This window comes from Aspergillus stella-maris (assembly GCF_047715825.1).
Source record: "Aspergillus stella-maris strain CBS 113639 unplaced genomic scaffold BDV14scaffold_75, whole genome shotgun sequence".
NCBI lineage: Eukaryota > Fungi > Ascomycota > Eurotiomycetes > Eurotiales > Aspergillaceae > Aspergillus > Aspergillus stella-maris.
Window position 1 is genome coordinate 130,655 of NW_027396869.1, and position 26,283 is coordinate 156,937.

At 49.8% G+C, this 26,283-nt stretch overlaps 9 protein-coding genes across 9 annotated transcripts; 4 read left to right on the forward strand and 5 right to left on the reverse strand.

The window, feature by feature from the left end:
* Nucleotides 1-892: 892 nt before the first annotated feature.
* Nucleotides 893-1,927, reverse strand: BDV14DRAFT_192804 (alpha/beta-hydrolase; the record flags this gene model as incomplete). Its single annotated transcript, XM_073771672.1, has 1 exon — nucleotides 893-1,927. The coding sequence occupies one exon, from the start codon at nucleotides 1,925-1,927 to the stop codon at nucleotides 893-895; it is 1,035 nt and encodes a 344-aa protein (XP_073623697.1).
* Nucleotides 1,928-2,550: 623 nt separating this feature from the next.
* BDV14DRAFT_204477 (Zn(II)2Cys6 transcription factor) lies at nucleotides 2,551-4,407 on the forward strand (the record flags this gene model as incomplete). Its single annotated transcript, XM_073774528.1, has 1 exon — nucleotides 2,551-4,407. One exon carries the CDS (start codon nucleotides 2,551-2,553, stop codon nucleotides 4,405-4,407), a length of 1,857 nt encoding a protein of 618 aa, XP_073623698.1.
* Nucleotides 4,408-5,396: 989 nt separating this feature from the next.
* On the reverse strand, nucleotides 5,397-6,397 carry BDV14DRAFT_192806 (DODA-type extradiol aromatic ring-opening family dioxygenase; the record flags this gene model as incomplete). The annotated part of the gene is made up of 3 exons (XM_073771673.1): nucleotides 5,397-6,155; nucleotides 6,208-6,338; nucleotides 6,394-6,397. The coding sequence occupies 3 exons, from the start codon at nucleotides 6,395-6,397 to the stop codon at nucleotides 5,397-5,399; spliced, it is 894 nt and encodes a 297-aa protein (XP_073623699.1).
* Nucleotides 6,398-6,944: 547 nt separating this feature from the next.
* Nucleotides 6,945-9,974, forward strand: BDV14DRAFT_204479 (putative C6 and C2H2 transcription factor RegA-like; the record flags this gene model as incomplete). The annotated part of the gene is made up of 7 exons (XM_073774529.1): nucleotides 6,945-7,114; nucleotides 7,163-7,386; nucleotides 7,431-7,586; nucleotides 7,632-8,398; nucleotides 8,442-8,576; nucleotides 8,625-8,749; nucleotides 8,798-9,974. The coding sequence occupies 7 exons, from the start codon at nucleotides 6,945-6,947 to the stop codon at nucleotides 9,972-9,974; spliced, it is 2,754 nt and encodes a 917-aa protein (XP_073623700.1).
* Nucleotides 9,975-11,007: 1,033 nt separating this feature from the next.
* Nucleotides 11,008-12,358, reverse strand: BDV14DRAFT_211571 (acyl-CoA dehydrogenase family protein; the record flags this gene model as incomplete). The annotated part of the gene is made up of 2 exons (XM_073776114.1): nucleotides 12,082-12,358; nucleotides 11,008-12,017 (listed from the first exon to the last, which is right to left on the reverse strand). Exons 1-2 carry the CDS (start codon nucleotides 12,347-12,349, stop codon nucleotides 11,008-11,010), a joined length of 1,278 nt encoding a protein of 425 aa, XP_073623701.1. The 5' UTR covers nucleotides 12,350-12,358.
* A 145-nt stretch (nucleotides 12,359-12,503) lies between these two features.
* BDV14DRAFT_138818 (Zn(II)2Cys6 transcription factor) lies at nucleotides 12,504-15,136 on the forward strand. Its single transcript, XM_073766291.1, has 7 exons — nucleotides 12,504-12,736; nucleotides 12,817-13,668; nucleotides 13,740-13,803; nucleotides 13,873-14,059; nucleotides 14,134-14,320; nucleotides 14,406-14,555; nucleotides 14,629-15,136. Exons 1-7 carry the CDS (start codon nucleotides 12,597-12,599, stop codon nucleotides 15,077-15,079), a joined length of 2,031 nt encoding a protein of 676 aa, XP_073623702.1. The 5' UTR covers nucleotides 12,504-12,596; the 3' UTR covers nucleotides 15,080-15,136.
* A 57-nt stretch (nucleotides 15,137-15,193) lies between these two features.
* On the reverse strand, nucleotides 15,194-17,273 carry BDV14DRAFT_204482 (putative acyl-CoA dehydrogenase; the record flags this gene model as incomplete). The annotated part of the gene is made up of 4 exons (XM_073774530.1): nucleotides 15,194-16,727; nucleotides 16,791-16,844; nucleotides 16,900-17,116; nucleotides 17,174-17,273. 4 exons carry the CDS (start codon nucleotides 17,271-17,273, stop codon nucleotides 15,194-15,196), a joined length of 1,905 nt encoding a protein of 634 aa, XP_073623703.1.
* Nucleotides 17,274-18,165: 892 nt separating this feature from the next.
* On the reverse strand, nucleotides 18,166-18,819 carry BDV14DRAFT_204483 (uncharacterized protein; the record flags this gene model as incomplete). The annotated part of the gene is made up of 1 exon (XM_073774531.1): nucleotides 18,166-18,819. The coding sequence occupies one exon, from the start codon at nucleotides 18,817-18,819 to the stop codon at nucleotides 18,166-18,168; it is 654 nt and encodes a 217-aa protein (XP_073623704.1).
* A 2,265-nt stretch (nucleotides 18,820-21,084) lies between these two features.
* On the forward strand, nucleotides 21,085-26,268 carry BDV14DRAFT_204484 (uncharacterized protein; the record flags this gene model as incomplete). Its single annotated transcript, XM_073774532.1, has 3 exons — nucleotides 21,085-22,099; nucleotides 22,157-24,538; nucleotides 24,591-26,268. Coding segments are annotated over 3 exons (5,075 nt in total), but the record flags the coding sequence as incomplete, so codon positions are not given.
* Between the last annotated feature and the right edge of the window lie 15 nt (nucleotides 26,269-26,283).

Here is a 26,283-nt window from a genome sequence, read left to right on the forward strand (position 1 = left end):
TGAAGACTGGTGTATCACAATCCGCGACGACATTAACAGAGCTGGGTCCCCTTGACCTGATTTCCTCAGTTGAACTCATGATTCTGATCGATCTCTCCCAATTCGCCTGTGCAAGTTGTTCCACAAGAATGACATCGGCATCGTTATATCTGTCTGGGTTTTACGTTGCAAAGTTCATCAAAAGTGGAAAGGGCCTGCATACCTGTCTCTGATTCGAAGAGCAAATGGCCGAGCCTGCTCGGATAGCGAGAAGGCTGTTGGCTGGAGAGCAACCTGGCGTTCTAGTTTGAACTGTATGTTTGTAATTTGCCTCTCAATAGCTGGACCCAGTTCCATTAAGCAGCCGACGTAACAACGCAGTCGGCCAAGTTGGTCGCTCTCAGCTCGAGATTCGGATGAGCACTCAGATTCGTTGTCCGAGCTAGATGGAGAATCGGACGCCTCATTCTCGGAAATTATGACAGCCGCTTTCTCCAACAAAATATCGAGGTCGTTGGTATAGTTGAAGGGAGTTAATTGTTTTAAATGGCAGAGATTCTATTGCAATCTGAGGTCGAGAGGTTAGCAGACTACATTTCCAGATAGAGCTATGCTTACAGCGCGTAAGGATTTTTCCAATCTCAGAAAGGTTTTGTAATATCTCTAGGCTGAGATGGCTTGAATGGTCAAGAATTAAATCCAAGCGGGACGAAGGGAAGTCCTCATTTCACAGGCTCAGCTGGGAAACCTGTGTCCTGAGCAAGCTCTGCTGGACTTGCAGAATGCTTTCGATTCTCAGGTCATTGGGGCGCTTGAGGAGATCGAGAAGAAGCTTCAGCGGCTTCAGTTTGATGATTGAGGAATGATGCAAGCGATGTGCTTTCCTAACTTCTTGAAACGACTATATCGCAAATTAAACAAGCGAATCCAACAACCTCTTATCGTATTTCAAACCCAAAACCCAAGCCATCCCATCCAGCGTCACCTGTTTAATCCTGCGACTATGACTAGCCGACCAGGGAGGAGTTACCCAAGCCGTATGGCCTTCATTCTCAAGAATAACAGTCCTACTCTGTACCCCTGGTAGCTTGGATAGCCAATTCCCGTAGATAATCGCGTCGTCCCGGAATTGATCGGTTTCTCCTCCGTAGGTGAAAACTTTGCGCGGATGGTGTTGGAAAGTACCGCAGTTAACCTGGTCAAGACGCACATTAAGCGGCGAGAACCAGGGCGAGTGGACGTCCAGACGAGCCTCTAACTCAAGACGGAGCGTATCATCGCTCGCCAGATCCCTGGATTTGAAGAGCTGACAATACTCAGACGGAATCATACCCTCTGTAACCAAGAATGGTAAACCGGAGAATATACCCGTGATCGGACTCTGTAGGCTCGGCAACCTCGCAAACTCTTCCAACCCTGCCGTTATACAACCAGACACAGTCCCCAAAACAGCAGCAACGGCACCGCCAGAGCTAAGGCCTCCAACAACTATCCCACGGCTTGGATCAAAGACAGCACTCGCCTCCCCTAGAACGCCGTCATTCAGATTTTGGGGGTTAGATAACCAAGCACAAACCTCCCACGCCATCTTCACAGGTCCCGGAAACGGTTCAAATGGTAACTGGTTAAGCGCTGGACAAGCGACAATACATGAAAGCGCGATTGCGAATCCGCGCGCTGGCGCGAGGACTTGGTCCGGTGTGCATGTTGAGAGGCCGCCGCCATGGAAGTATATGATCAAGGGACAGTGGAGGGGTTTGTGTTGTTCAGGAGATGGACGAGGGAAGATTATTTTTGTGGTGTTTGAGCGGTTGGCGGTTAGCGGGATGGTGATACTTGTTTCGTGGAGGTGAGGAGGACAGGGGCCGAGGATTTCCAGACCGGCGGCTTCGTATTTGAGCATGGCTAGATGCTGCTCGTGCATGAATGGGGGAGTGGTAGGTGGCATTGTTTTGGTAGGAAGTGAGTAGAGAAGACGACAATTGTTCACAAAGGAAAGGGGTCAAGAGACAAGAAAGTCTGTAGCAGTAGAAACGGCGAGAGAAACTTGACAGAAACAATGAGAGACAATTTTGATAACAGGCTTGTCAGCGACGTAACATCAGTATAGTGAGATCGAGGTGCTGAAGCTTCAAAAGTTTTACCAGGGGGTTACAGGCTGCTTTTATAGGCATTGAATGCCTCTGACACCAGGCTGAAGTACGCGAAAATGATTTTCTCTTAACTTGTTTTTACCTGTTCTGCAGACCACTTGAATTGCAGTATTTCTGGAGTATCAACCTTCAAATGGTGTCTTACGAAGTATATCCCCACTCCCGGCCCTGCCCTGATCGTATAACCCCGAAAACGGTTTAGCCTGCTACATGGGCCCTGAGCTATTTATCTTCCAGCCAATCAGGCATCAGAATCTATGGTCCGCAATAAGGGATATTTGATGATCCGTTCCGGGGTTAACCTCGGCTGCTTTTTCTTGTCTGCAACCTATCAAGTCGTTAACAACCCTTGCATAAATGGCAGATGTAATACGTACAGAGTCAGAAGATCCTTCGAACATGTGCGGCCAAGACCTCAATGACAAAACAATGGCTAATCGTCTCTAGACCTGAATCTGAATTGCAAAAGAAGCCGAAATCAACCCGCAGGAGTCTTACAAAGGTGCGAACCGGCTGCATCATCTGCAAGAGCCGACATATCAAGTGCGACGAGACAAGACCAAACTGCAACAATTGTCTCCGAAGCCGCCGCCACTGCGGTTATGGCACCAATTCCAAGACAACCACCACTGGTCCGGTCCAGATATGCTGGGACTCGAGGCAATATGCGCAACCTCCTGCCCCACAGATGAACCTGCCGCAGGATGTACGTGCTGCCGACTTCCAGGATTCGACTTGTATGCTGTACTTTGAAGGATTCGTGGATCTAGTCAGAGGTCCTTGGATTTCAGCCGTGTCAAACGTTGAATTATGGCAGAGTGCCCTGCCGCAGCTTGCGCGCAGCAATGATACGTTGCGATGTATTGCAATAGCTATCGGTGCGCTAGGTGTGAGTCATCATGGCGATGGTTTGATAATTGGTCCTGGCTCCCCACTGGAAAGTGACACGCACTACCAAAACGCCGTCCGGTATTACTGTCGCGCTATGAAGCTTCTGAGTGGAAATAATGCACTCCAGGACGTGGTATCTAGTTCAATCCTGCTAGTATTCTTCGAACTTCTCCGCGGTAATACGAAGACTGCATTGAACCACCTCAACCACGGACTCTCGCTAATGCTGACCCTGCTGATGGACGAGACGCACAACTATCTCCATGCTGTCGCGCCGAACCCGAAGCCCTTCCTCTTATCACTCACAAGCATATTTGCACTCTTGGCACCGCAAGCGCGCTTCGTTCTTTTCGGGCGCGTAGGTCAAGACCGGCCGCTCCCGAACTTCATTAGAGGGCTCGAGGGTAATGGCTTGACTATGGAGTCCTTTATCGTCATGCTAGGACAGCTATCAGGCCGCCCCAGAATAAGATCTTGCCCAGCTACATTTACTAACCTCGACGAGTTCCAAGAGTGCTGGTCCGCCCTTCGACGTCGTAATTCCGCCGTGGGCCCCATGGCAGTTCGCATACTCCAAGAGTCAGGCGCCCTCGGCACAATAGAAGGAGACGCCATCGACGCAACATACTACAACCTCCTCGACAATCCAGAGATTAAAGAATTTTGCGAACGCTTGAGAGAGGAAATGGCTGCATTGGACAAAACATCACGACCGCTATTTGAAGAAATATTCATGTCAGACTCTCAGGGGCAATCACCGATATACCTCCGAGCCCTCCATCTCCGATTACAATTCCTCCAGGTTTACGCATTTGAGAATCCACCGCAGTATGTTAGTGCCGAGGCATTACACCGGCAAACACCGTTATTCAAAGAGTACCTCTCCCTCGCGAGAATGGCATTGAATATCGCTAAACGACAAGTCCTAAACCAAAAACCAAACCCCCACCAACCCCACAACATCTCCCTAGAATGCAACATCGCATGGCACATCCTCCAAATCGCATTCTTCTGCCGTGACCCCATTACACGCATGGAAGCAGTCCACATGCTTCGCGATTATCCGTGCCAGGATGGACTGTGGAATGTACGATCTCTATACATTCTAGCGCTAAAGAGCCAAGATGTCGAACGGGTGAATGCCCTCGAGGGGACGTCAAAGGAGCAGTGGGAACGGCTATGGCGTCGGGAATATGTTTTTGAGGATGGTGGTGAGCGGGTTGTGTTTCGGTATCAGGATAAACATGACGATACGGGGGCGTGGGAGACTGTTGAGGAGGTTGCTGAGGTTGGATCTCAAGCTTTAGAGGTAGAGAGTGTTGTTTGGATGAGAAGGCCTCTTACGGGCTTTGGGGCGTTGGTGTTGGGGGATTTGATTACATAGCATGTTATTCCATTTGGCTACATGATTCCTATGATCTCATTGAAGGAAGGGTCTATGACGAGGAATCATCTTATTGGCGGCAGGGCAAGGTAGGGCCGGGCAGATGTAAACCAAGCCTTGTGGTAAAAACGGCAACATCTGGGGCTTTCAAGGACAAGGAGAAATTCTGGTCTTTCGAGGAGTGGCCTTGAGCGTCAAGTCGGATTGCTTCTGGAGGAGAGAGGAAAGGTTCACTGAAGTTTGATTGGCCTAACGAATTTGTTTGCGAGGGGCTTGATAAGGTACTAAGAACTTCTATGTATCAGCTCCAAAGTTCCTGTTTATTACTAATATTCTACATTTTGTACTTTAACTTACCTCCCTCATGGGTTGGAATATAAGCGTTGTAACTTTTTATCCGTAATTATCGGGATCCAGAGAACCCTAGCTTAAGAAGTCGAAGGTTGGTTGACACACTATCCTTGACGAGCTTCTAAGTTAAACTCGATTTTAGCCCGCTATTGACACCTCGTGATAATGCACTAACTTGGGTGGGCATACCTACTCATGTGCATTATGACTTCTAGGCGTACGATCAATACCTCGGCCACGTACCAGGAGAAGAGGATTGCAAAATGTGGTCAATACAAACACAAAGACCTGAACAAACGGAATCGCGGACGCTGCGGGACATGTTTCCGAATTGCTAAATTACTCAAATAGGAAGGAGCGCCCCGTCGCACCTGCCAAGTTCGATTTATCTTGCATGGCAGCTAGATTGGAAGGTACGACCGGGTACGCACCGGTGAGCACCTTCCTTCGACAAACTGCATTGCTACTAAACAGGAAGGAACGACCCTCAGTCCGATGCGCCTGCCTCCAGGATGGCCTCAATGGCTTTGTAAAATCCAACTTAAAAGTACCTCTAGCCAATATCGCCTCCCACTGAATATAAAAATCACAAGGCAGAAGAAACCGTCATAGCTAGTTGCAGAGAGACTCATGTCTAGCTAAGCACCAACAACCCCCTTCTCAAAACCACCCCACGTAAACTGCGAATTACACATATTCGTCAACTCCCAGCTCTCAGCCGCAAGAACCCCTTTCCCACTCCCACTTCCACCCTTATCCAAGCCAACCTCATCCTCCCAATCCCCCACCAACCCCGCAACAAACATAGCAGCCATAAAATGATCATCAGTAGCATGCGCCTCCCTATACCTCGGATGCTTCATGAGCCTTGTCATAGCCCGTCTCAGCCTAGGCCCAGGCGGAACCTTCGTAATAACATCCTCAACAGCCTGCCTAAATTCCAAAGCCCATTCCTCGGGGGGTGTTTCCTGCGCGAAATTATCTCTGAATCGAAGCATAGGGGCCCAATTATTGCGGTAGAGATTATGTACTGCGCCTCCGGTTCCGAGGATCAAGTAATTTTCTTTCCGAAGAGGGCGGAGGGCGCTGCCGATTTTAACGTGGTAGTGTGGGTCGTATCGCGCGTTCATGGAGACGATTGTTGTGGGGGGTGATTGTCCGGGAAACATGTGGATTAGAATGAGGTAGACGTCGTGGATCCAGTCGAAAGATGGGTTTTCGCGGGCATTGAAGCCGTTCTGTTTCAACAGGGACAGGACGCGGTGTGCGGTTGGGATGTCGGGGGTTAGTTTGTAGGGCTCGTATTTGGAGGGGTGCACGTATGCGACTGGGCTTTTGGCGGGGGAGGGGTTTGTGGCGACTTCGATTGCGTCGTTTGTTGTGTCCCAGTGCGCGCCCTGGGCTGTGTTAGTATGTGGTGAGGATTGCAGGGGGATATGTGGGAGGTACCATGATGATAACGCCCTTGATGCCGTTCGCGAGGGCTTCGGCGCCGCACTTGCGCCAGTAGTCGGCGGAGGAGGATTCCTCCCCTAACATCATTGTTGAGCCGTGAGAGAAGAAGTGGACTGGAGTGAGACCTTCGGTCCTTGTTAGTATGACAGGAAATATATTGGGGTTGGCAATGGGTCGTACCCATGGTGACAGTGAGTTAGGGCTTGGCGAACTTTGAGCGTGATTACTACACACTGGCACTGGGAAGCTCATGGAACTTTAAGAAGCCGACAGAGCTCTCAAGAATAATAGACTCCCGATGCTATAGCATCAGATGCATTTTTAATAGGGGTTCCATTAGAGTCAAAAGTAAGGGGTGGTCTGGTGAGCTGTCGGGATGCGCCCCCACATTCCGAGGCTGTTCGGCTCCGCAAGGAGGGGGTGTGGCGGAGGCGTTGAAGGAAGCGAAGGGGCAAGTAGATAGAAAAGGGACCGCTGACAGCGGTTGAAAAACCGGAATTACTCGGACGAGGACACGTACTTAAAACCGCTAGCTAAATATGTATGGATCTATGCGCTTTGACTTGGAGTAGGAGTGGTAACCCCGGAGAGCAGTACCCCAGAATAGTAAGCACGAATGACGATTGGCCCCCGCAATCTGGGTCCTTAGCTTAGAGAATGAACTCCTCTTCCTTGTCACCTTCTCTCCTTCATCCTCTCTCTCCTTTTTCTCTCACAATTTTAAATGCAGCATGCCCGATGAGTCGCCCCTAGACAAGTCGCGCCCAGGATACTTCCAGTGCGGCTTCGGCTCGTGCCGGAAGAGCTACAATCGCGCCGACCACCTCATCCGCCATGTCCGATCGCATACTAGGGAGAAGCCGTACATTTGTCAGGTTTGTAATAAGGGGTTTTCGCGACCGTAGGTCTGCCCATGCGACTGCATTTTAGCCCAGGTTGACTGTTGTAGGGACCTTCTGAAACGACACGCAGCCGGGCACAGCCATGCGCAGGATGGTAAGCCTAAGCGCACAACATCGTACTCGAAGAACGGCCGCGTATCGCAGGCTTGTAAAGCTTGTGCGACGTCGAAGTTAAAGTGCGACGATGAGAAACCATGTCGGAGGTGTCGCGATCGAAAGCTGTTTTGCGAGTATCACGATCCGGGAATGAACAGTGCGACGGATGAGCAGAGTGAGTCGCCCGCTCCACTGAAGAGGTCTTGCTGATTGTAAGAGTGGATGAGGACCAGCTTGAAGAGTGCTCACCGACAGATTCGCAGACTTTTTCTCCGCTGCAGGATATGAATATGCATGCTTTTGTTACGCCGAATGCACAGATAACTTCCATTCTCCCGCCGGCGGGGAATGAAGTCATGCCAAACGCATATGATAGTAAGTCAGCCTGGTCAGTACGATTTTCCACATCTAATTCTTCAGCCCAACATGTCTCACCTTTAGTTGACCACGAAAGCGGCGTCTTCAGTGTGGACGGGACATTCTTTCCTGAATTCATCCCTGACTCTCTCGTTTCATTGTCTCGACCCGGTGAACTCGATCCATCCGCTTTTCCCCCAAACGACTACTATGCCCATCGCTTATACGACCACAACTTGAACTTTGACTTTGACCTGACAGAGGTGGACTTTGGTCTCATTGACTTCTACAATTCCAGGGGCTCCGCCAACCCACCTCCGCACGATGACTCGAACGACCGGCTAGACGCAGACAGTGGAATTGCCCTCGGCGCAGAAGCATATCAGCGCTCATCACTTTCAGCATGGAAACCGGTGCATGAGGACCATGCATTTGCAGACCAGGCGGACTTGTCCGTACCAAAGTCTATCGATAGTCCCGAGACAAGCGTACGCTCCGAACGGCAGATCCTATCCGAGCGGCTATCGCCTGGAAGCCGAGACCTCATATTTGGGATGGTTTTGCAGACAAGTCAACGCGCAAATCTCACACGCATCATGAAGTCATTCCCAAGTACTGAATTGCTGGACAGTCTCATCCAGGACTTCTTCGCAGACCAAAGTCAGCAGGTTGACTCGTGGATTCATGGGCCGACGTTTAATCCGAATGAAGAGAGTCCAGATATGGTTGGCATTGTTGCGGCAGCTGCGGCTGTCAAGTCGAGTATTCCGACGATCAGGAAGTTAGGGTATGCTTTGATGGAGGTAGTGAGGCTGCAGATGTCGATGAAGGTTTGTAATTCCTTTCTTTGGAGGACATTGCTGATCTGTTTAGTATGAGAATGATAATACCACGATACGTGACCTGAGGGCATGTCAGACTTTTGCATTGACGATAGATGTCGGTATTTGGAGTGGAAGTGGCCGGCGCACAGAAATCGCAGAAAGCTTTCAGCAACCGATAGTGACGGTAATTCTACTTCTTACTGGTATCTCATGACATCCCTAATTGTGATAGATGCTTCGGCGCGGCCTCCGTTTCCGTCGATCAGTCTACATGCCCATCACACCTCTTTTAGAAGACACACAAGACGTTTTAGAGCGGAAGTGGCGCACATGGGCAGAGCAGGAGTCGTTCAAAAGGTACCTTTCCATCTCACTAGTCATACCATTTGTTCGCTAATAAAGCAGACTTATGCACCACCTCTACCTCCACGATGCGCAATCTTCCTTGATGCTAAACATTAATCCTCTAATCTCCTACGCCGACCTCGAGCTCCCCTTTCCCATGATCCGACCGTTGTGGGAAGCAAAGTCTGCTCTTGAGTGGCGAGACATATACCTCGCTACTGCAACACCAGGACCAGGGCCAGAGCGCCTGCCCTCACTAGTTGATACCCTTCGCGAAATGTCGGCTTGGCAGGGGCGCATCGATTACCAGCTCTCAGGCTTCGTGATACTACACGGTCTCTCCGCACTAATAAACGAATACCATCGACTAAAGTTCATAGCACAGGGCAACTCAAAACACTGGAATGCCCTCGTCATAAATTCCCGACAGCAAGAACTCGCCCAAGTCCTCCAGCACTTCCGCATGCTCCGGTACGAGTGGAATAACATGAACCTCAACATTGACCCAACGATGCAAACAAATACAGCCGACTCAACATCCATCTCTCTCAACCTTATCCACTCTGTGATATCCATGTTCCTCTTCATGTCCCTCGAAGAACTCCAACTCTTCGCCGGCAAAGAAGACAAGTCCGAAGCGCGCCGCGTCTACAACTCAGCCCTGGAATGGATCAACTCAGTTGACTCCCGCAAAGCCATCTGGTACGCGGGACAGGTCATCCGCGCCGCAAGAGGAATGCCACCCGGTTCCCTGACGGGATTCCTAGCAGTAGGCGTCTACTACGCCTCACTAGCATTCTGGTCCTACGGCGTCGTTTCACGAGCCCGAGACTCAAAGACTTCCACCACCGGTACAGGCCTACAAGACCTAAGCCCCTCAGGCTCAGGCTCGGCATCCCTATCAGTATCACTATCAACAACCGACTCCCCCTTCCACACCCGGTCCCCCATAGTCTTCCTAGACGGCGAAGAAACAAATGAAGTCCAGAAATTTATTTCGTTAGGCCGCGGGTGTCCTGCCCTTCAAAGTCACCCGCCTGGGTTTGGACAGGGGCTAGGCACTACTTCTACAACATGTAGCGTTGGTGCGCCTGCTGTTGTCTCGGATCCTAAGAGGGTCATGGATGTTGCGAGGGGGATACTTCTTGCGGATGCGAGTTTTGAGGCGCTTCCACCGCTGGTGCAGGGGTTATGTCAGCTTATGAATGATTTGGGGGGTGCGGCGGGGGAGGCGTAGGGGTAGGGGTAGGTTGGTGAAATGGGTTATTTGATGTATATAGGTTGGGATTATGGGGGTTTGTATCTATATATATATATATACATATATATCTGCTCATTGGACATAATGCAACTCAAAGGATATCACGTTGCAGTAAGCTCGCTTGGACGATCGTCGTCAATATATATAGGTATATGATTAGATAAATATATAGATACACGCTGTGATCCGATTTCAACAATATATACACATGCGCACCACCAACCTTGGCACCTGCACCTACCAATACCAACCGTAACCCGAAAGACAGCACCATACTCTCCACCAAGAAATGGACTGATTGACAGCGCAGTATCAAAAAACCGCAAGAACTCAAGAACGGTGTGTGAATGAGATGGTTGTTTTGATCTCCGAGGTATTTCAAGCTCTTGCCTATCCACCAGGAAGTCTTCTGGTCCTGTCTGTGTTGTATGGTATGGTATGGTTGGGTCAAGTCAGCGTGACTTCCATTGTATATACTCATAGAGAACGGAAATGGAGGCACTAAATTTCTCCACCTTCATTAAAGATTACAGGTAGGTAGGGTATACATCAAAACTCTCGTTCATCGAGCGTGCGTAGGCTGCAGTTAAAGTTACAACTGAGCAATTAGAAATAGGAACCGACCACCTTAACACCTTAATGTGAACACAAACATGTATTTAACAGCAACCCTGCCCTAGTACAGCGGGTACAGTTTGGTCGCACCTCGTAGCATTTGACGCGGCGGTTTCTGGGTGGTTGGTATAGGGCACCTAGCACACGTGACGACCAACATACTTGCATGTGAGACAACCGCCTCGGGATTTTCTATGTGCCTTGCGTTGGCGGGTCATGTCGAAAAACAGGGATCTATTCGAGACATGAATCTGAGATTGACCCTGAGATTGTGAGATGTGGGGGGTTTAGGATTAGATCAAGCCCGCCCAGCCAAGACACAGCACTCAGCCGCACCACCGAATCAAATAGACCAAAATGTCTCAGTTTAATTTCTATGTTACATTTAAAGCTTCTAATAACTCCTCGGTAACCCCAACACCTTCTCACTAACATAGTTGAGAATCATCTCGCGACTAACCGGCGCGATGCGCGGCACCAGACACTCCCTCAACCACCGCTCAACATCATACTCCATCGCATACCCCATACCACCATGCGTAAGGACGGCCCTTTCACACGCCGTAAACGCCGCCTCGGCAGCAAGATACTTGGCACTATTCGCCGCCACACCGACCGAATGCACGGGGATTGACTCGTCCGTCCGCGAAGCATCATATAACCTAGCAGCATGGTACGTCGCCAGCTTCGCCGCCTCAAGCTTCATATACACATCGGCCAGCGGATGCGCAATAGCCTGGTTCTGCCCGATCTTGCGACCAAAGACCTGTCGCTCATTGGCGTACTCAGCTGCACGCTCGAGCGCAACGTAGCCCAGTCCCAACGCTTCACCGGCAAGTAGACACCGCTCGGCATTCATCCCATGTAGAATCATCCTAAACCCACCATTCTCCTTGCCGACGAGTGTACTAGCAGGAACTGCATACTTATCAAAGAACACCTCATTCGCATCAACCGCCCTTCCACCCATCTTCTTAATCTTCTTCAGCTCCAACCCCGGCGCACCCTTATCAATATCAATACAGAACATCGACAAACCCTGCGTCGGCTTCGTGACTTCTTCAAGGGGTGTCGTCCTCGCAAGCAAAATCATCTTACTCGCGACCTGCGCGCACGTAATCCAGATCTTCTGCCCCGTGATAGAATAATGCGTGCCCTGGGGATTCAATTCAGCACGGGTCTGGAGCTTGAGTGTTTCAAGACCGGTATTCGGTTCCGTGACACCAAAGCAGGTGCGCCATTTTCCGTTTATGATGTTGGGGATCACTTCGTTGACTTGCTCTTTACTCCCGAATTTCGCGAGCGGTTGTGTGGCGTACACGTTTGCGTGGATGGATTGGGCGCCGGCCATTCCGGCCCCGGATTGTGTGATTGTTTGCATCATCATTGTTGCTTCGGATATTCCTATTGCATTATAAGTACATCGTCCGCGTAAGACTTTTGGAGGTTCAAGAGAGGTCGTGCGCACCTAATCCAGCGCCCCCGTTCTCCTCGGGGAGTGCAATCCCAAGCCATCCGTCCTTCGCCAGTGCTGCATGAAACTCCTTCGGATCACGCTCGAGCTGGTCGCATTCCTGCCAGTATGTGTTTGGAAAGTTCGAGCAAATACCCCCAATCGCCTCGCGCACCATGAGTTGGTTCTCCGAGAAGCCCGTAAGGTCCATTATGGGCCTCCGGGCGGAGGACGAGAAGAGGCGGCGAGAGACATTAGGAAGGGATCTCGATAATCGAAACATATTGCTAATGTGAGTGAATTCTCTCTATGATCTTTCTTGAAAATACGGAGAGTTTAACTTAAATCAAGCAATGATGTAGCCATCCATTCCCCGCAGCCCAAGTAACCGAGCATACAACCGAGACATATAACCGAGTAACCGCCGCCACTGACATACTTGACCCAATCCACCCACAAAAAGCCGACTCTCTTCCTTCGGCATCTCAATCCCAAATATGAAAATACTGCACACTAACTGAGTAGCCAAGATGCCGCTGCGACGCGCAAAACAAGCCTGTGTCCACTGCCACCGACGCAGGATCCGCTGTGATGTCCTCCAGCAGCGCCCGTGCTCGAATTGTATTGCGCAGGAGGTGCCGTGTGAAATCGGCGTTTCGAGGCGTGGGAAGTATGCATCTACCCGTCTTCTGTCTATTGTTTATGCAGATTTTGCAGAGGGGTTGTTAGATCTTCGGCTAACAGATGCAGGTACCCTCGCAAGAAGAGCCTTAAGACACAGTCCCAGCCCGAGTCTCAGTCTCAGTCCTTGGCAAGGGCTGATATCGACTCTACATCCCCATCTATCATAGCAAACCTATCACCAGCAGAAACAACCACCACCATCCATACCGCCGCTCGACATGCCTCCCACACTCACCCCTATACACAATACACCCTCTCATCAGACCCAAACCCTGCCCGCCGCAAAATCACCGAACCAACCGTCTTCCTCGGTGAGTCCAGCCCCCTAACATCCGTAATGGACCCAACCCAACCCCCAAAACTCCACTACGCACTCCCAGACCGTCTACTCCTACCAAGCGGCGGCTCCAGCGCCCGCGACGAAGCCGTCCGCCTTCACGCAGTCCAACAAGCAGCGCAACTCGAATCAGACGGGTCTCTATCCTTCCCGCCTAGACGCACCGTGGACGCCCTGCTAAAGGCTTACTTCCGATGGTTCCACCCTTGTTTTCCTATCGTTGATCGAGGGGCGATATACCGCGCCAGATCACAACCTTCTTCTCCTGATGACCCTAGCAATGCAGGCGGTCTGGGTCTCCCCCCTTTACTACTCCAAGCAATGCTCTTCATCGGCGTGTCTTTATGTGACGACCGAACATTCAGCGAAATCGAGTATCCCGTTCGATATAGAGCAAAGTTCCTCTTCTATTCGCGCGCCAAGGCAATTTATGAAGCGGATGCTGAGAGTAATCCGATCGTCAAACTCCAGGCTCTATTCATGCTGAGCTTTTGGCGCGGTGGGCCGAGCGAGGAGCGGGATGTTAGGTTTTGGTTAGGTGTTGCTATTAGTCTCGCGCAGAAGAGGGGGATGCATATGATGTATTGCCCTCCTCCTATATACCTCATCGCCATTAGTAGTGGTTGTCATACTGATTACTGTTCGGCTACAGGTCTCGGTTTTCACACCCGCCGAAGGAAATGAGGGTTTGGAAGAGGATTTGGTGGGCTTTATATGTATGCTTTCTTAACTATACTCTTTTTTTCGCCCTTTCTTGTGACCCACAGTGCTAAGGGAGGATGCAGACCCGCGACCAACAAAGCGCCGCAGCGCTCGGCCTCCCACCTCGAATCCGCGACGAAGACGGCGACGTGGCTATGCTCGAGCCCGATGATATACTCGAGGAAGAAACACTCGACGACGATGTCGTGGGTCAGCAGAAGAGTCAGGATCTGGTGTATCCAATTGAGATGGCAAAGTTGGCGAGGCTACGTATGGTACCCTGATTTTTCTCATTGTTCCCTGGCATGAAGGTGATAGGGTCCAAATGCTAATGTTCATCGTAGTCCGGACCATCGTCTCAACGCAATATCTCCACCATCAAAAACCGGACCTTGCGACGAGGAATGCACTGAATGAGCAGTTGTGCCTGTGGGAGTCTCAGCTCCCGCCTGAGCTTCGCCTTGAGAATGGTGCTGCTGCTGGCTCGCCTGACTCGCTTTTCTTGACGGGGTTGCTCCATATGACGTATCAGTATGTTCTTCACCCACCCAATAAGCCTTGATCTATATTCTATAGCGCGATAGCTTGGACGGCTGATTCTAACGTTCATACAAAGAAACCTCTACATCCTCCTCCACCGCAACGTCTTCCTAAATCCGACACCCCACGATAACGGGCAAATAGCTCTCGACGCAGCGACAAAGAGTACACGGATAATGGAGGATATGCTTTCTCATAGACTAATTCAGCATGCACCGACGCATCTGTAAGCTGCCCTACCTTACCCGCTCGTCTCTTCATATCCAGGAAGGGTACTGTGCTGACTATGATGAATGCAGAATAACGCACGCCTTCTCAACCCTCTGCATACATACAATCCACCACCGCCGCTCAAGCGGGACAATGCGCACGCTAGCTGAGCACCGCGCAAGGCTTTGTCTTTTAAGTCTCGAGGAATTACAGAAGAGCTGGGATTTAGAGAACTGGGTCTTGCATTTATTCTTCAAGGGGCTGGATGATCGCACGGCTGAGAGTCTAGGGTTAACTGGTGCGCCTGATGCGAGGCAAATGACTGGTCAAAGTGGGGATGGGGATGATGGCCAAGTCAATGAAGCCGGAGATAGCGGTGACTTTGCTGGTAATGGTGGTGGTGGTGCTGTTGCGGGCGATATGCCCATGTCCATGCCTCTGGGGACTCCACAAGATGATCTGTATGGTTGGGTGCCGTGGGAGGATGAGGCCGATGCGCTGAATCTGCAGAATTTGGAGTTTTTGTATCGGTTTTTATAGCCCTATCACCTGCTGATAAGGAAGGGTTTGCATGCGACAAACGTTGAAATGCATTGATGGACGGCGTTCAATTGAGCTAATGTGGCATTGCTCTCATAAAGTTGAGGATCTGCATCACAATTTCATGGACCGATGTCCCGACCCCAACGCACTGGGTGGGAGTTCAATGCCCCATGCAATGCGGCAGTCCCACTTGATTGCCTCTTCAGATATCTCGTTTGTTCCGCGTGGGTAGACGATGTCTCTCCATAACGTATCTCCAACACCCAATTCACCAGCTACCCAGCGCCGAGCAATCTCTCCCATAACCGGGTCGCCGTCTCGCTGTGCATCCAGAGCGAGAAGTACGCTAGAGAGAAGCCAAGCAAGCGTAAACACCGCGCGTCGTCCATCAGCAAGCAAAATAGCAGGATCCATGGAACCCACCCTCTTTTCAAACTTCCCCCAAGCATCCCTGAGAACCAGCGCATCATCACCGCTCAACAACCCCAGCACACGCTCAACCCACCCCGCAAAAACATGCAGATTCCCACCCCTCGAAAGAAACCTGACGACCTCACTAGAAAGAACATTTGTTGTTCCCTCCCAAATACTATTAACAAGCGTATTCCTCAGTATCCGACTAATATTGAACTCTGGTTCATCGGGTTCATCCATGTACCCTACACCCCCCATAGCCTCTTGGCATTCTTGGATAGCGACGATCGACATTTTCGATACAACTGCTTTTGTTACAGCCGCGAGGACGCGGAAGATTGTATTCGCTTCTTTTCCTGCGGCAGGAAGATGGGGTAGCGAGGATGCATTCGAAAGCGTGCCGTTCTCAACAGCATTCATGATTGCAATCGTGAAAAAAGATAGCTCCATTGCGCCTCTATGCCTTCCTTCGAGGTCCGCAAGAAGCCGGAGGTGCATCGGTATGAACGCCAACTCATCACCGACCGTCTTACGGGTCTTCGCGAAGGCTTTGGCTATATCGAGTGCTCTGCGCCAAGCGGCAAGAGAGCCAATGAATGTATGTGTCCGGGTTATGTTGAGTAATGGTGCAATGGTCTGGATTCCCTTATCTAATTCGCCAACAAGGTGCGCACGCGTATTTCTAAGCTCGAGCTCCGCGGTGGGAAGTTCCTTGGTCCCAAGCTTGTTTTTCAGGCGGTGGATGCGGATGCCGTTGGTCTTCTCCCTTTTGCTACCTGTGGCTGGGACATGCGAGACTGAAGAGGTTGTCGTTGACGTCGGGGTTATGGTTGTCTTTAGCGGCGCAAGAAACGTACTTAATTTTCCAGACGGCTCTGTCTTTGCCAGTAGAATAGCGATATCTGCGTCTGTCGCCGAGGAGAAGAATTTGAAGCCGCTGACTAGATACTCGCCTTCATCGACGCCGTGTCCGCCCCTTGAGTCCTTGAGAGGAACGGCCCATGTCTCGGAGTTTTGAACGTCACTCCCGCCTGTGCGCTCTGTCATCCATTGGCCTGATGTCCATGCTGCGTTCGCGTCGCGGGAGAGAAGGTGAGGTAGGGTTTTGGAGAAGGGGTGTGAGGGTGGTAGATCTTTTTTCTTGATTTCGGTGCTTAGGATAAGTGCGGCGCCGTCGGTCATGCTCATGGGGCAGGATGTTAGGGCTGAAGAGGGGGATGTTAGGTAGTTTCTGCACGGCATTAGTCCGTATATAGGGAGACAGAACCATAGTGGGGAAACCAACACGGCATACTGCGCCAACCTCCTCTCCTTCCCATACGTATCTTCATAGCCCAGTGCGACAACCCTGCGCACAGTCAGCCATCCCGTCCCTCAGCAAAAGAATATTCAGGAAGACAAACCCATGAGCAGCACTCCACCCCTTGAGTCTCTTCCATCCCTCGCCCGTAACAAGTTTATTGACATCGTACTGTTCACCCCAAACATTATAACCCTTTACATAAGGCTGATTCCGCTCTGCATCGGCACTCCACTCTTTGATTTGTTCGGAGATCGCTTCGTCGCCGATGCGCGTGAGTTGGGGGGTGAGGGTTGGGAGGTGCTGTTTTGGAAGGTACCCTATTCATTCACTTCTTAGTGGAATAGATGGTAAAAAAAAAAGGAGAGTAATCATACACTCAAGTATCCTCTTGAGCGCTGGGTCAGAAGTGTACGTATTCTCTAGCGGCGCAGGACGTGTAAAGTGGCCTGTCGTTGCTGTAGCGGGAGTTGGCATATTGATTTGCTCAGAAGTAAGTTCTAGAGCTGCAGAGATCTCACTCGAGATCTCGCTGTGAGATTTTCTCTTTGGACTGCCCAGGATATCCTCGGTGGTCCGTTTAAGCAGCTAGCACGAGACCAGGGATGGACCGAGGTTACCCGGACGCGGGTCGTGGGGTTGCATTGGCTTCCCCGGATTACATGACTCGTGTTACAACATCATTTTGCGTCAAGCACGCACTCCAGATGTCCATAACAATCACTACTTAATGCGAAAATAATACATAACAAATTGATGTAGGTAAACATGACCTTGATTACTCCCGCTGTCAGTAGGAGCCGAATAGAGTGCTGGGGGCTTCGACTACTGATTATTCGTAGGCCGAGGTATAGGAACTCCCTGTCTTGTATCAGCAAATGGGGAGAATTGGTGGGTTGGTGCTCCTTGTGATGAAGAGCGCCGCGGTGGCCTCGGATAGCAGCGCGAATCGGACCGTTTTGAGTCAATGGTAAGCTGTGGATCTGGCCAAGAGCAAATAGCGGAATGGAGTTGTAGATCGCAATGAGTTGGATATTCCCGCTGCTGTCGTGGGCATCCTATATGCCACCCAGGGAGACATGTCTGCGAGTATGTCGCGGATGAGGATACTCCTGTTTCTCACACTAATGACAAAAAATGAATAAGAAAAAGTAGAACACTGGCAGGGCGTACAAGAGATGGATGCCTGGAGAGTGAAACTCTCAGCTGGTCATAATATTCAATGTGCCACATCTAGTCTTTGACTCCGACTTGAGACCTCACAATTGAATCTGTGGAACGGTAGAACCCTGACCGGGGATGAAAGCTCCAAGAACACCTGGTGCTGTCGGATGAACCTCAGTATGGGCGACATGCGAGACCTTAGAACCTAGGACTCAAGTCGATACTTTTCTTCTGATTGAACATTGGTTGTGTAGATATGATCCGCAGGAATCTCATCACAATCATCAAGATCAATATTCTTTAGCATGGCATTATCCACCTCGCGCACACCGGCAATCGTCCTCGGCGCACAAGTCATAACTAGCCTCGTCGACAGCGTCGACTGTCCAAAGTTATACCGGACAAGCTTCTCCGGCTCACGCGCGTCCGCGTCAAAGTCAATCTCACAGGTCCCCGCAGCATCATCGTACTTGACCGGCTGTCCCATTTGCTCGCGGTCACAGTCGTCCTTGGGCATTTTAACGGGTGTGCCGCAGTAAGTCATTGCGTCTGCGCAGATCCTGTTCCCTGGATACAGGTTGCACTCGCGGTGCGAGAAAGTGCATTTATTGGCGGCGCAGAACTCACGCTCGTTTGAGTTGCATTCGCGCTCGCAGTAGAAGCCTACTGGGTAGCCGGGGGCGTCGTAGGAGGTGGCTTTATAACCTGAGGTACAGGAGCCGCCGGTGGTGTACCAGGACACGCAGTCCCTCTTGGACTCGCACTTGAGGCCACTGTCGCGCTTGGAGAGAGAGGGGATGGCTGATGTACCGGCCACGAGGGCGGCGGTTGTTGTTGTGAGGAGCGCAAGGCGGACCATGTTGGTGAGGTGTGATCAATGGTTGGATGCCAACCAGAGAAGCAAAAAAGCAAGTAGACGGGGATTGTGATGAAAAGGAGATTTTCTCGCGCTTTCAACTGACCTTAAGTACCCCAAAACTCGTGTATTCCTAGCAACAAAAGACCCTACGTATTTTCCTGACAGCTGGAGACAAATTACGTATTGTTGGAATGACAGCTGAAGGAAAAGTCAGGCCCTACGCACCATTCCAGGAAGTTGCAAGGATTATGATTTACGCCGTGCGGCAAGAGTTCAAGACATGTATTCGATAGTGAATGGGTCTATGCAATCTGAGATCCAGATGCAGGGCTCGTCCCGACGATCTGATCGCGATCTACAAGTCCAAAAAGGAAGGATCGTTGCGCATGGCGCAGAGGTCAGAGAGGAAAAAAAGTACAATGTGGACCTGAGATGGCCTGAGTGGGAGACAGTAGTGAGCAACTAAGTAGAATAAGGTGCGAGCAGGGACTTCGCCAGCTGCATGACAGTCAATAATGTCTTGATTCACGTTTCCACTAGAGTGTCCCATGCTCCAGTGCCTTCACGGCTTTGGTATGTGACCGAGGCGCATGCATGCCATCTACATTAGACAGCATAGAGACCAGGAAATGTGGCGTCAAGGGCCGAGCATCTCCGACTGTATCATGCTGCAACCAAAAACATACCTCATGACATGCAGGGGTATGAGATGCGCCAACTATCATCTGATTTGTTCTGCATAAACTCTGGGAATCTGGATTGCGACACAGCCTTGTACTTCATTGGGTGTCATTTCGGTCGAATACTTTGAGTGTTGATGCCCTGCTAGTTCACAACCTGACACTTCTATATCTACCTTAGACTGATAAAACATCAGCCCATGACTACGGCGCTAGCTGTGTCCTTAGAATAACGTACCTAAGGTGGTTCCATTTCTAGGATACAACAAGGTTCGTCGCGACCTCGAACTGCCGCATTTTAGATACGCCACAGGGTTGTATTTACAATCTCAAGTAGGTTGTTTGACATCTACCATCCACGCTTGTGTGAAGGATAATACGACACACTTCGGTGGTCCGCCGTCTACTTCCAATTCCCATGTATCACCTACTTATCGCGCAAATATTTACGAGCGCCAAGTCCATTGCCCTTCTCGTTCTAGTAGGTGAGAAATGCCGCTTTGAAGTCGCGCGACGCTCACCCTGATCACACACAATTGGGTGATTGGGGTGATCAGCGATCGGACCCAGCAGGTATGAAATGGAAACACTTATTGACAAGCAACTTTTGACGTACAGTAGCATCTCGTAGTGCCACTGAAGATTCGGGCCGGAACAACACCGTCCTAGTGTATATAGGGAGTATCTAATAACGCTGATCACGACGAAATTGGGTTACTTATCCTGGTACAACACCAGATGGCGACCAGCCCGTGCGTCTCAATCCTAATCGTCTGTCACAGCCAGATTCATCAACAAAGGCCAGTTAGTGCGATTTGAGCTTGGATACATCGTGGATATACTCATCCTGTAGATCAGAATCCTGTTCGGCCTGCTCGAGTTGGTAGGGGTCTTGGATAGCCAAAAACATGAAGATATAAGTGAATATATTTAACCGCCTGTCTGCTATATTTGGCGGCATTAGCAGTTTTTAAAATCGACACACCACTTATGGTACTGTCACAATTGAGCTAACTTCTTAAGAGTGAGAGATTTTGTGCCAGTCTCAACCATCTCCTGCACCACAGCAAGATATCCAGGTTTTAAAGTTCGCAGCGTGGAGGACGACGCAATCATGGTGGACTAATGGGTGGTTGCCTAACTAGGTCTAGTTCCATGCTGCAGAATAATCTGGAAACTTTCGTGCAAACACGTCAAACAAAAGGGGACCTCTACCCACTTCGTGAATTCTCGCGCAAGGGGCCCGTTCTCCACTCCACCTGACTCGAGTTGGGCCAGAGATCTCGTATACTGTGTACCCAATCATGCCTTCATAATAAGCACAAAAGCCAACAGCTCCATCCCATACTGTGTATTTCAGGAGAATGACGTGATGTTGACATCCGCGCTACCCCTCTTCTGGGCGGCTATTGCAGCCCTGTGGTTGGTGAGTAGAGATGGTGAGGCTGTGAACGCAACTGCCTCAGCGTCCCCACGACTTTAGCTCTGCTTACCCTCCATCTCCAGACCTTCTTATCCAAAAACTTGAGATAGCAAATGCTGCTTGACTCTTCATTTATAAACCTTCCACAACCTGTGCTGCGGAATGCGACCGAGAAGCCGCGATGACTTTGCAATTGCAATTATCTGCGCCCTTCCTCTCGAGGCTGATGCTGTCGAAGCTCTTTTTGATAAGACCTATGATCGGCTTGGAAAATACTATGGCAAACAACAGAATGACGCAAATGCATACATAAATGGACGGATTAGCAAGCACGATGTGGTCCTGTGCTACATGCCTGGAATGGGCAAGGGAAGTGCAGCAAGTGTTGCCTCTAGTCTGGTAGTTAGCTACCCGGGCGTCAGGCTTGCTCTGGTTGTTGGTATTTGCGCGGGCGCACCACCACCACCAAAATATGAAGAGATATTCCTTGGCGATGTGATTATTAGTGACTCGGTGATTGAATATGACTTTGGCAGGCAATACCCTGGCGGGTTTCAACAGAAGACTGGGGTCAAGGACACGCTGGGCAGGCCAGGTCGAGAGATTCGGACTCTTCTAAACAGCCTTCGTGCGGAGAATGCTCGCAGGGAACTTCAGGATCAGACACGACAGTATCTTCACTCCCTTGAACAAACAGGGACCAAGTGGTGTTGTCCAAGGGTCAATGATATTCTTTTCAACGCCCACTATCTTCATAAGCATTATAGCAATGCTTCTGCTGGGTGCTCCTGTTTTGGAAGTAACTTACCTGAACAAATCTGCGAGGAAGCATTAGGGAAGGACTGCAACGAGCTTCATTGCGACCAAGGTCAACAAGTCCGATGTCGCGAAAACCCGGAAGCCATCCAGAACTCTATTTATATTGGACCTGTTGCTTCTGCTGACACCGTCATGAAGTCTGCACAGCATCGAGATGAGATTGTTAAAAGAGAGAAGGTTATTGGTTTTGAGATGGAGGGGGCAGGTGTATGGGATGATGTTCCATGCATCATCATCAAGGGAGTGTGTGACTATGCCGACAGCCACAAGAGCAAGTTGTGGCAGGCATACGCAGCCGCGACCGGAGCGTCGGCGGCAAAAGCTTTCTTAGAGTATTGGAGACCCGTTGCTTCGGAAGGTAAAAGTTGCGAACTCCATGGTTGATAAAGTTTGTTACTGAGCAAGAGTGATCTAGGGATACTGCAAGAGAGTCAATATTTATCGGAAGAAGAAAGAGCCTGCTTGCGTAGTTTATTCATCACCGACCCAGCGGAGGATAAGTCTGCGTTGAAGCGAAGGAAAGGAGAGCGGGCATCTGGTACGTGTACCTGGTTCCTGGAAACAGTCGATTTTCAACATTGGCTTGAACCCTCCAAAGCTATAGGCAGAGACAATCGCGGTATTTTATGGCTATACGGTAATCCTGGCACTGGAAAATCGACCATCGCCACCACAATAGCGGAAGAGCTTCCCAGAAAACCGTATTTTCAAAACGAAAATAAATTTCTAGGATACTTCTTTTGTGACTCAAGTTCCGAAAACAACCGCACGGCAACAGCGATACTGCGGGGCCTCCTCTATCAATTGATCAAGCAACGCCCGATTCTCCTGCATCGCTATCTTCTGCCCAAATATGCTGAACGGAGAAATAAACTGTTCGGGTCATTTGACGCGTTATGGGCTGTCTTCTGGGACATTGGCATGAATGAAGATCTGGAAATCTATTGCGTTCTTGACGCTTTGGATGAATGTGAAATTGACTCACAAAAAACTCTGCTTGAGCAGATCAACCAAACATTCAATACCGTCAATACGAACTACGAATGCTGCTCGAAAATACACATTCTGGTCACGAGCCGGCCATACTATGAAATCCGTCGTCATTTGGCCTCCTTCACCAATAAGGATTTGGCTACTTACGAGGCAGTTTCGAAGGACCTGGCAAAGGTGATCCAACAAAGAGTGGAGTTCTTGAGTAAGCAGAACGGGTATCCAAAGTCTGTAGCTATGAAGATATCACAAATCCTTGAGGTCAAGGCAGAGGGGACTTTCCTCTGGGTAGGCATTGCTTGTGACGAACTAGCACAGGTTCAGTCAAGGAATGCAGTGCAGGCCCTACAAGCGCTTCCACAAGGGTTGGATTCTTTATATCACAAACTTCTCGACACCGCCACCGCCACATGCAGCAAGGATGATGAACGCGTCATTTTCGACATTCTCAACGTTGTGGCCTTTGCTTTGCGACCGCTAACAGTGAAAGAACTATCTGAAGTCTGCCAGCTGTATCCTACTGAGGAAGAGGACTGCAGGATTCAATTTACCGAAGAATACATTGATCTTTGTCGTTTGATGATTGTTATTCATGGCAGCCATGTGCGCCTATTGCATCAATCTGTCAAAGACTTTCTTCTGCGAGAGGCCGGAGAGATTGACAGCTTGAATGCAAATGCGGCACTGGCCCGTCGGTGTATCAGTCGCATCATCCAAAGTTCCGAGTCAGAGATTACAAATGATTCTGATCCAAAGCGGGGATTCCTCAACTATTCAGTATTCCATTGGCTAAATCATACCAGCCTTTCTGGCACGGATCTCAACGCTTTTCTTGAGCTTGCGGATTTCTTTCTTCTCGAGTCCACGTCCTGGGCCAAATGGCTACGCCTCTACAATTCTTTACAAAGATACCATTTGGACAGACTGGATGTCGGCTTCTCTATTCTTCATGCAGCAGCACGGTGGGGTGTCCCACAACTGATCCATTATGCGTTAAGCTGTACCAATCTAGATCCTTATGGAGATAAATCGAGTCGCGCGACAAAATTGCTCGTCGACGTGAATTTTAAGACAGCCAAGGGTGTAACACCTTTGGCTGAAGCTGCAAGGTGTGGCCAGTTAGAATCAGTCCGATGCCTGCTAGAGAAGGGACCACGGGATCAGGAGATAACCGAAGAAGTCATCAAGGCTGCGGCAGAAAATATTGGAACCGGGGTCGAGGTAATATATGCTCTCCTTGAGTGGTGTAGCAATCAGTTTCAAGACAGTATGAAGTTGAAATCTGCAGTTGTCCAGGGGTTTGATCGAGCGGTCGTGGCATTCCTTTTCAGTTGTTGTGAAGGTCAGATCGTGGTTACTGAGGATATGATTCGTTGTGCATCACGGAACATCCGACATGGACGTGAGATCATCACCTTGATTATCGAGCGATACAGGAACGAGATACAGGATAGTACACAACTAACGTCTGCCGTCATCCAGAACTTTGATGAAGGAGTTGTTTCGACTCTCCTAAAGCGGGGCGGTGGGTTGGTCAGAATCACCGAGGATATCTTCAGGGCCGCAGCACGACACTACCATAACGAAAATGTCGTATTATTGCTCCTTGATCACTTTGCCGACCACATTCACATCACTATGGCGGCTGGATTGTTGGACATACATTATCCAAGCTCCACTACCAATTGTGAGCATGAATATGCTGATAGCCGAAGTTGCACGACATGGCAAACATATGCTGCTATAACTGGATGGGACGCTGCGGTTAAGAATTTTTCAAAATATCTGAGATGGAAGAATAGGCAAGGTTAGTCAAGGCGACTTTGTAAGTGTACCTTGCTAACATTGGTTTACTGTAGCCGGGGAACGTTACTGGAACGTCCCATTCGAAAGAAATCGGAACGTGACTGGGGTGGACAGAATCAGCGAGATTGAAGAACTCTATATGAAACAGGACAACCCTCGTATAATTGCCATTTGTGGACTAGGTGGTGTTGGGAAGACCCAAATTGCGATAGAATTGGCATACCGCATGCAGATTCAAGACCCTAAACGCTCAATCTTTTGGATTTCATGCACCATTTCTGAGATTTTTGATCAAACCTACACGAATATTGCGAATATGCTTGGATTCCACGATCTAGACGCAGAAGAAGCTAAATACCAAGTGTCAGAATATCTCTCCAGCGAAGAAGCAGGCAAATGGCTGCTAATTTTTGATAACGCTGATGACGTTTTCAACATGGTCGGCGGGGGCAGCATTGGTATGCAATCACTGCAAACCCTACTGCCTAATAATGAGCAAGGTTATGTTATCTTCACCACGCGAAATAGCAACCTGGCCGTGGAACTACCATCAGCCAAAGTAATTCATGTTTCCGGCTTGGATGCAGAATCGGCTATGGAGATCCTGAGGAATTCTCTGGACGTGAATGTCTTGCTTGATTATGACACAAGTCTTGATCTCCTGCAGCAGTTGGCTTTCCACCCTCTGGCGATTACGCAGGCAACGGCATATATCAGGGAAAGTGGTATTGCGATTTCTGACTACGTGCAACTTTTATTGGGAAAAGAGGAGGAATTGGAAAAAGAGGAGGATGCGATTAAGCTGTTGAGCGAGGGCTTTCAGAAAGAATGGCAAGATACTGACGCATCGGAACTTGTGGCTGCGGCCTGGCTCATCTCATTTGAACAAATCCGGCAAACTAGCCAGCTAGGGGCAGCATTTCTATTGTTTATGGCTTGCATCAATTCTCACGATATTCCCCAGTCACTGCTCCCCCCCGCTCTAACCAAGGAGAAAGTCGAAGCACTTAACCTCCTTAAGGCTTTTTCCTTTGTTAGCGAAGGCCGAGACGGCTCTCTAACTTCTCATCGGCTTTTTCATCTATCAGCACGGAACTGGATGAGAAAGAGGGATCAATTCAGCCAGGAAATTTCAAAAGCAGCACATCGATTAAGTGAAGTTTTCCCGAGTGATGACCACACAAATCGAGAGTTGTGGCGGGTATACTTACCGCATGCCCTCTCCTTGACTAGAGAACAAGAGTTTGTTGGGCAGCTGGACAAATACACAGATTTGATTCAGAAGATCTGTCGCTGCCTGGCTAGTGATGGAAGGTACAACGAAGCAGAGGTACTGGGGTTGCAGGCGATGGTTATTTGCAAGGAGAAGCTGGGGCCGGTGCATCCTGATACGCTAGCCAGTGTCAGCCAGCTTGGATCAATACTTGTGCAGCAGGGCAAGTATGAGGAGGCAGAGACCATGCACCAAGAGGCAATTAAAGGTTATGAGAAGGTACTTGGCCCTGAGCATCCTAATACTCTTATTTGTGTTAGCAAACTTGGTTCAATACTTGAAGGACAGGGCAAGTATAAGGAGGCAGAGGCCATGCACCAACAGGCACTCCAAGGTTATAAGAAGGTGCTTGGACCTGAGCATCCTGATACTTTTATTAGCATGGCCAGTTTAGCAACCATGTACTTTGACCAGGGACGCTTAGTCGAAGCAGAAGAGCTGGAGATCCAGGTGCTTGAGTCACAGAAACAGAT

Bases quoted from the DNA above. Each gene is read 5' to 3' on its own strand.
- BDV14DRAFT_138818 (XM_073766291.1), top strand. From the start codon at position 12,597: ATGCCGCTGCGACGCGCAAAACAAGCCTGTGTCCACTGCCACCGACGC. The intron at 12,737-12,816 runs GTATGCATCTAC...TAACAGATGCAG, and splicing joins GGCGTTTCGAGGCGTGGGAA to GTACCCTCGCAAGAAGAGCC. The intron at 14,556-14,628 runs GTAAGCTGCCCT...TGATGAATGCAG, and splicing joins CAGCATGCACCGACGCATCT to AATAACGCACGCCTTCTCAA.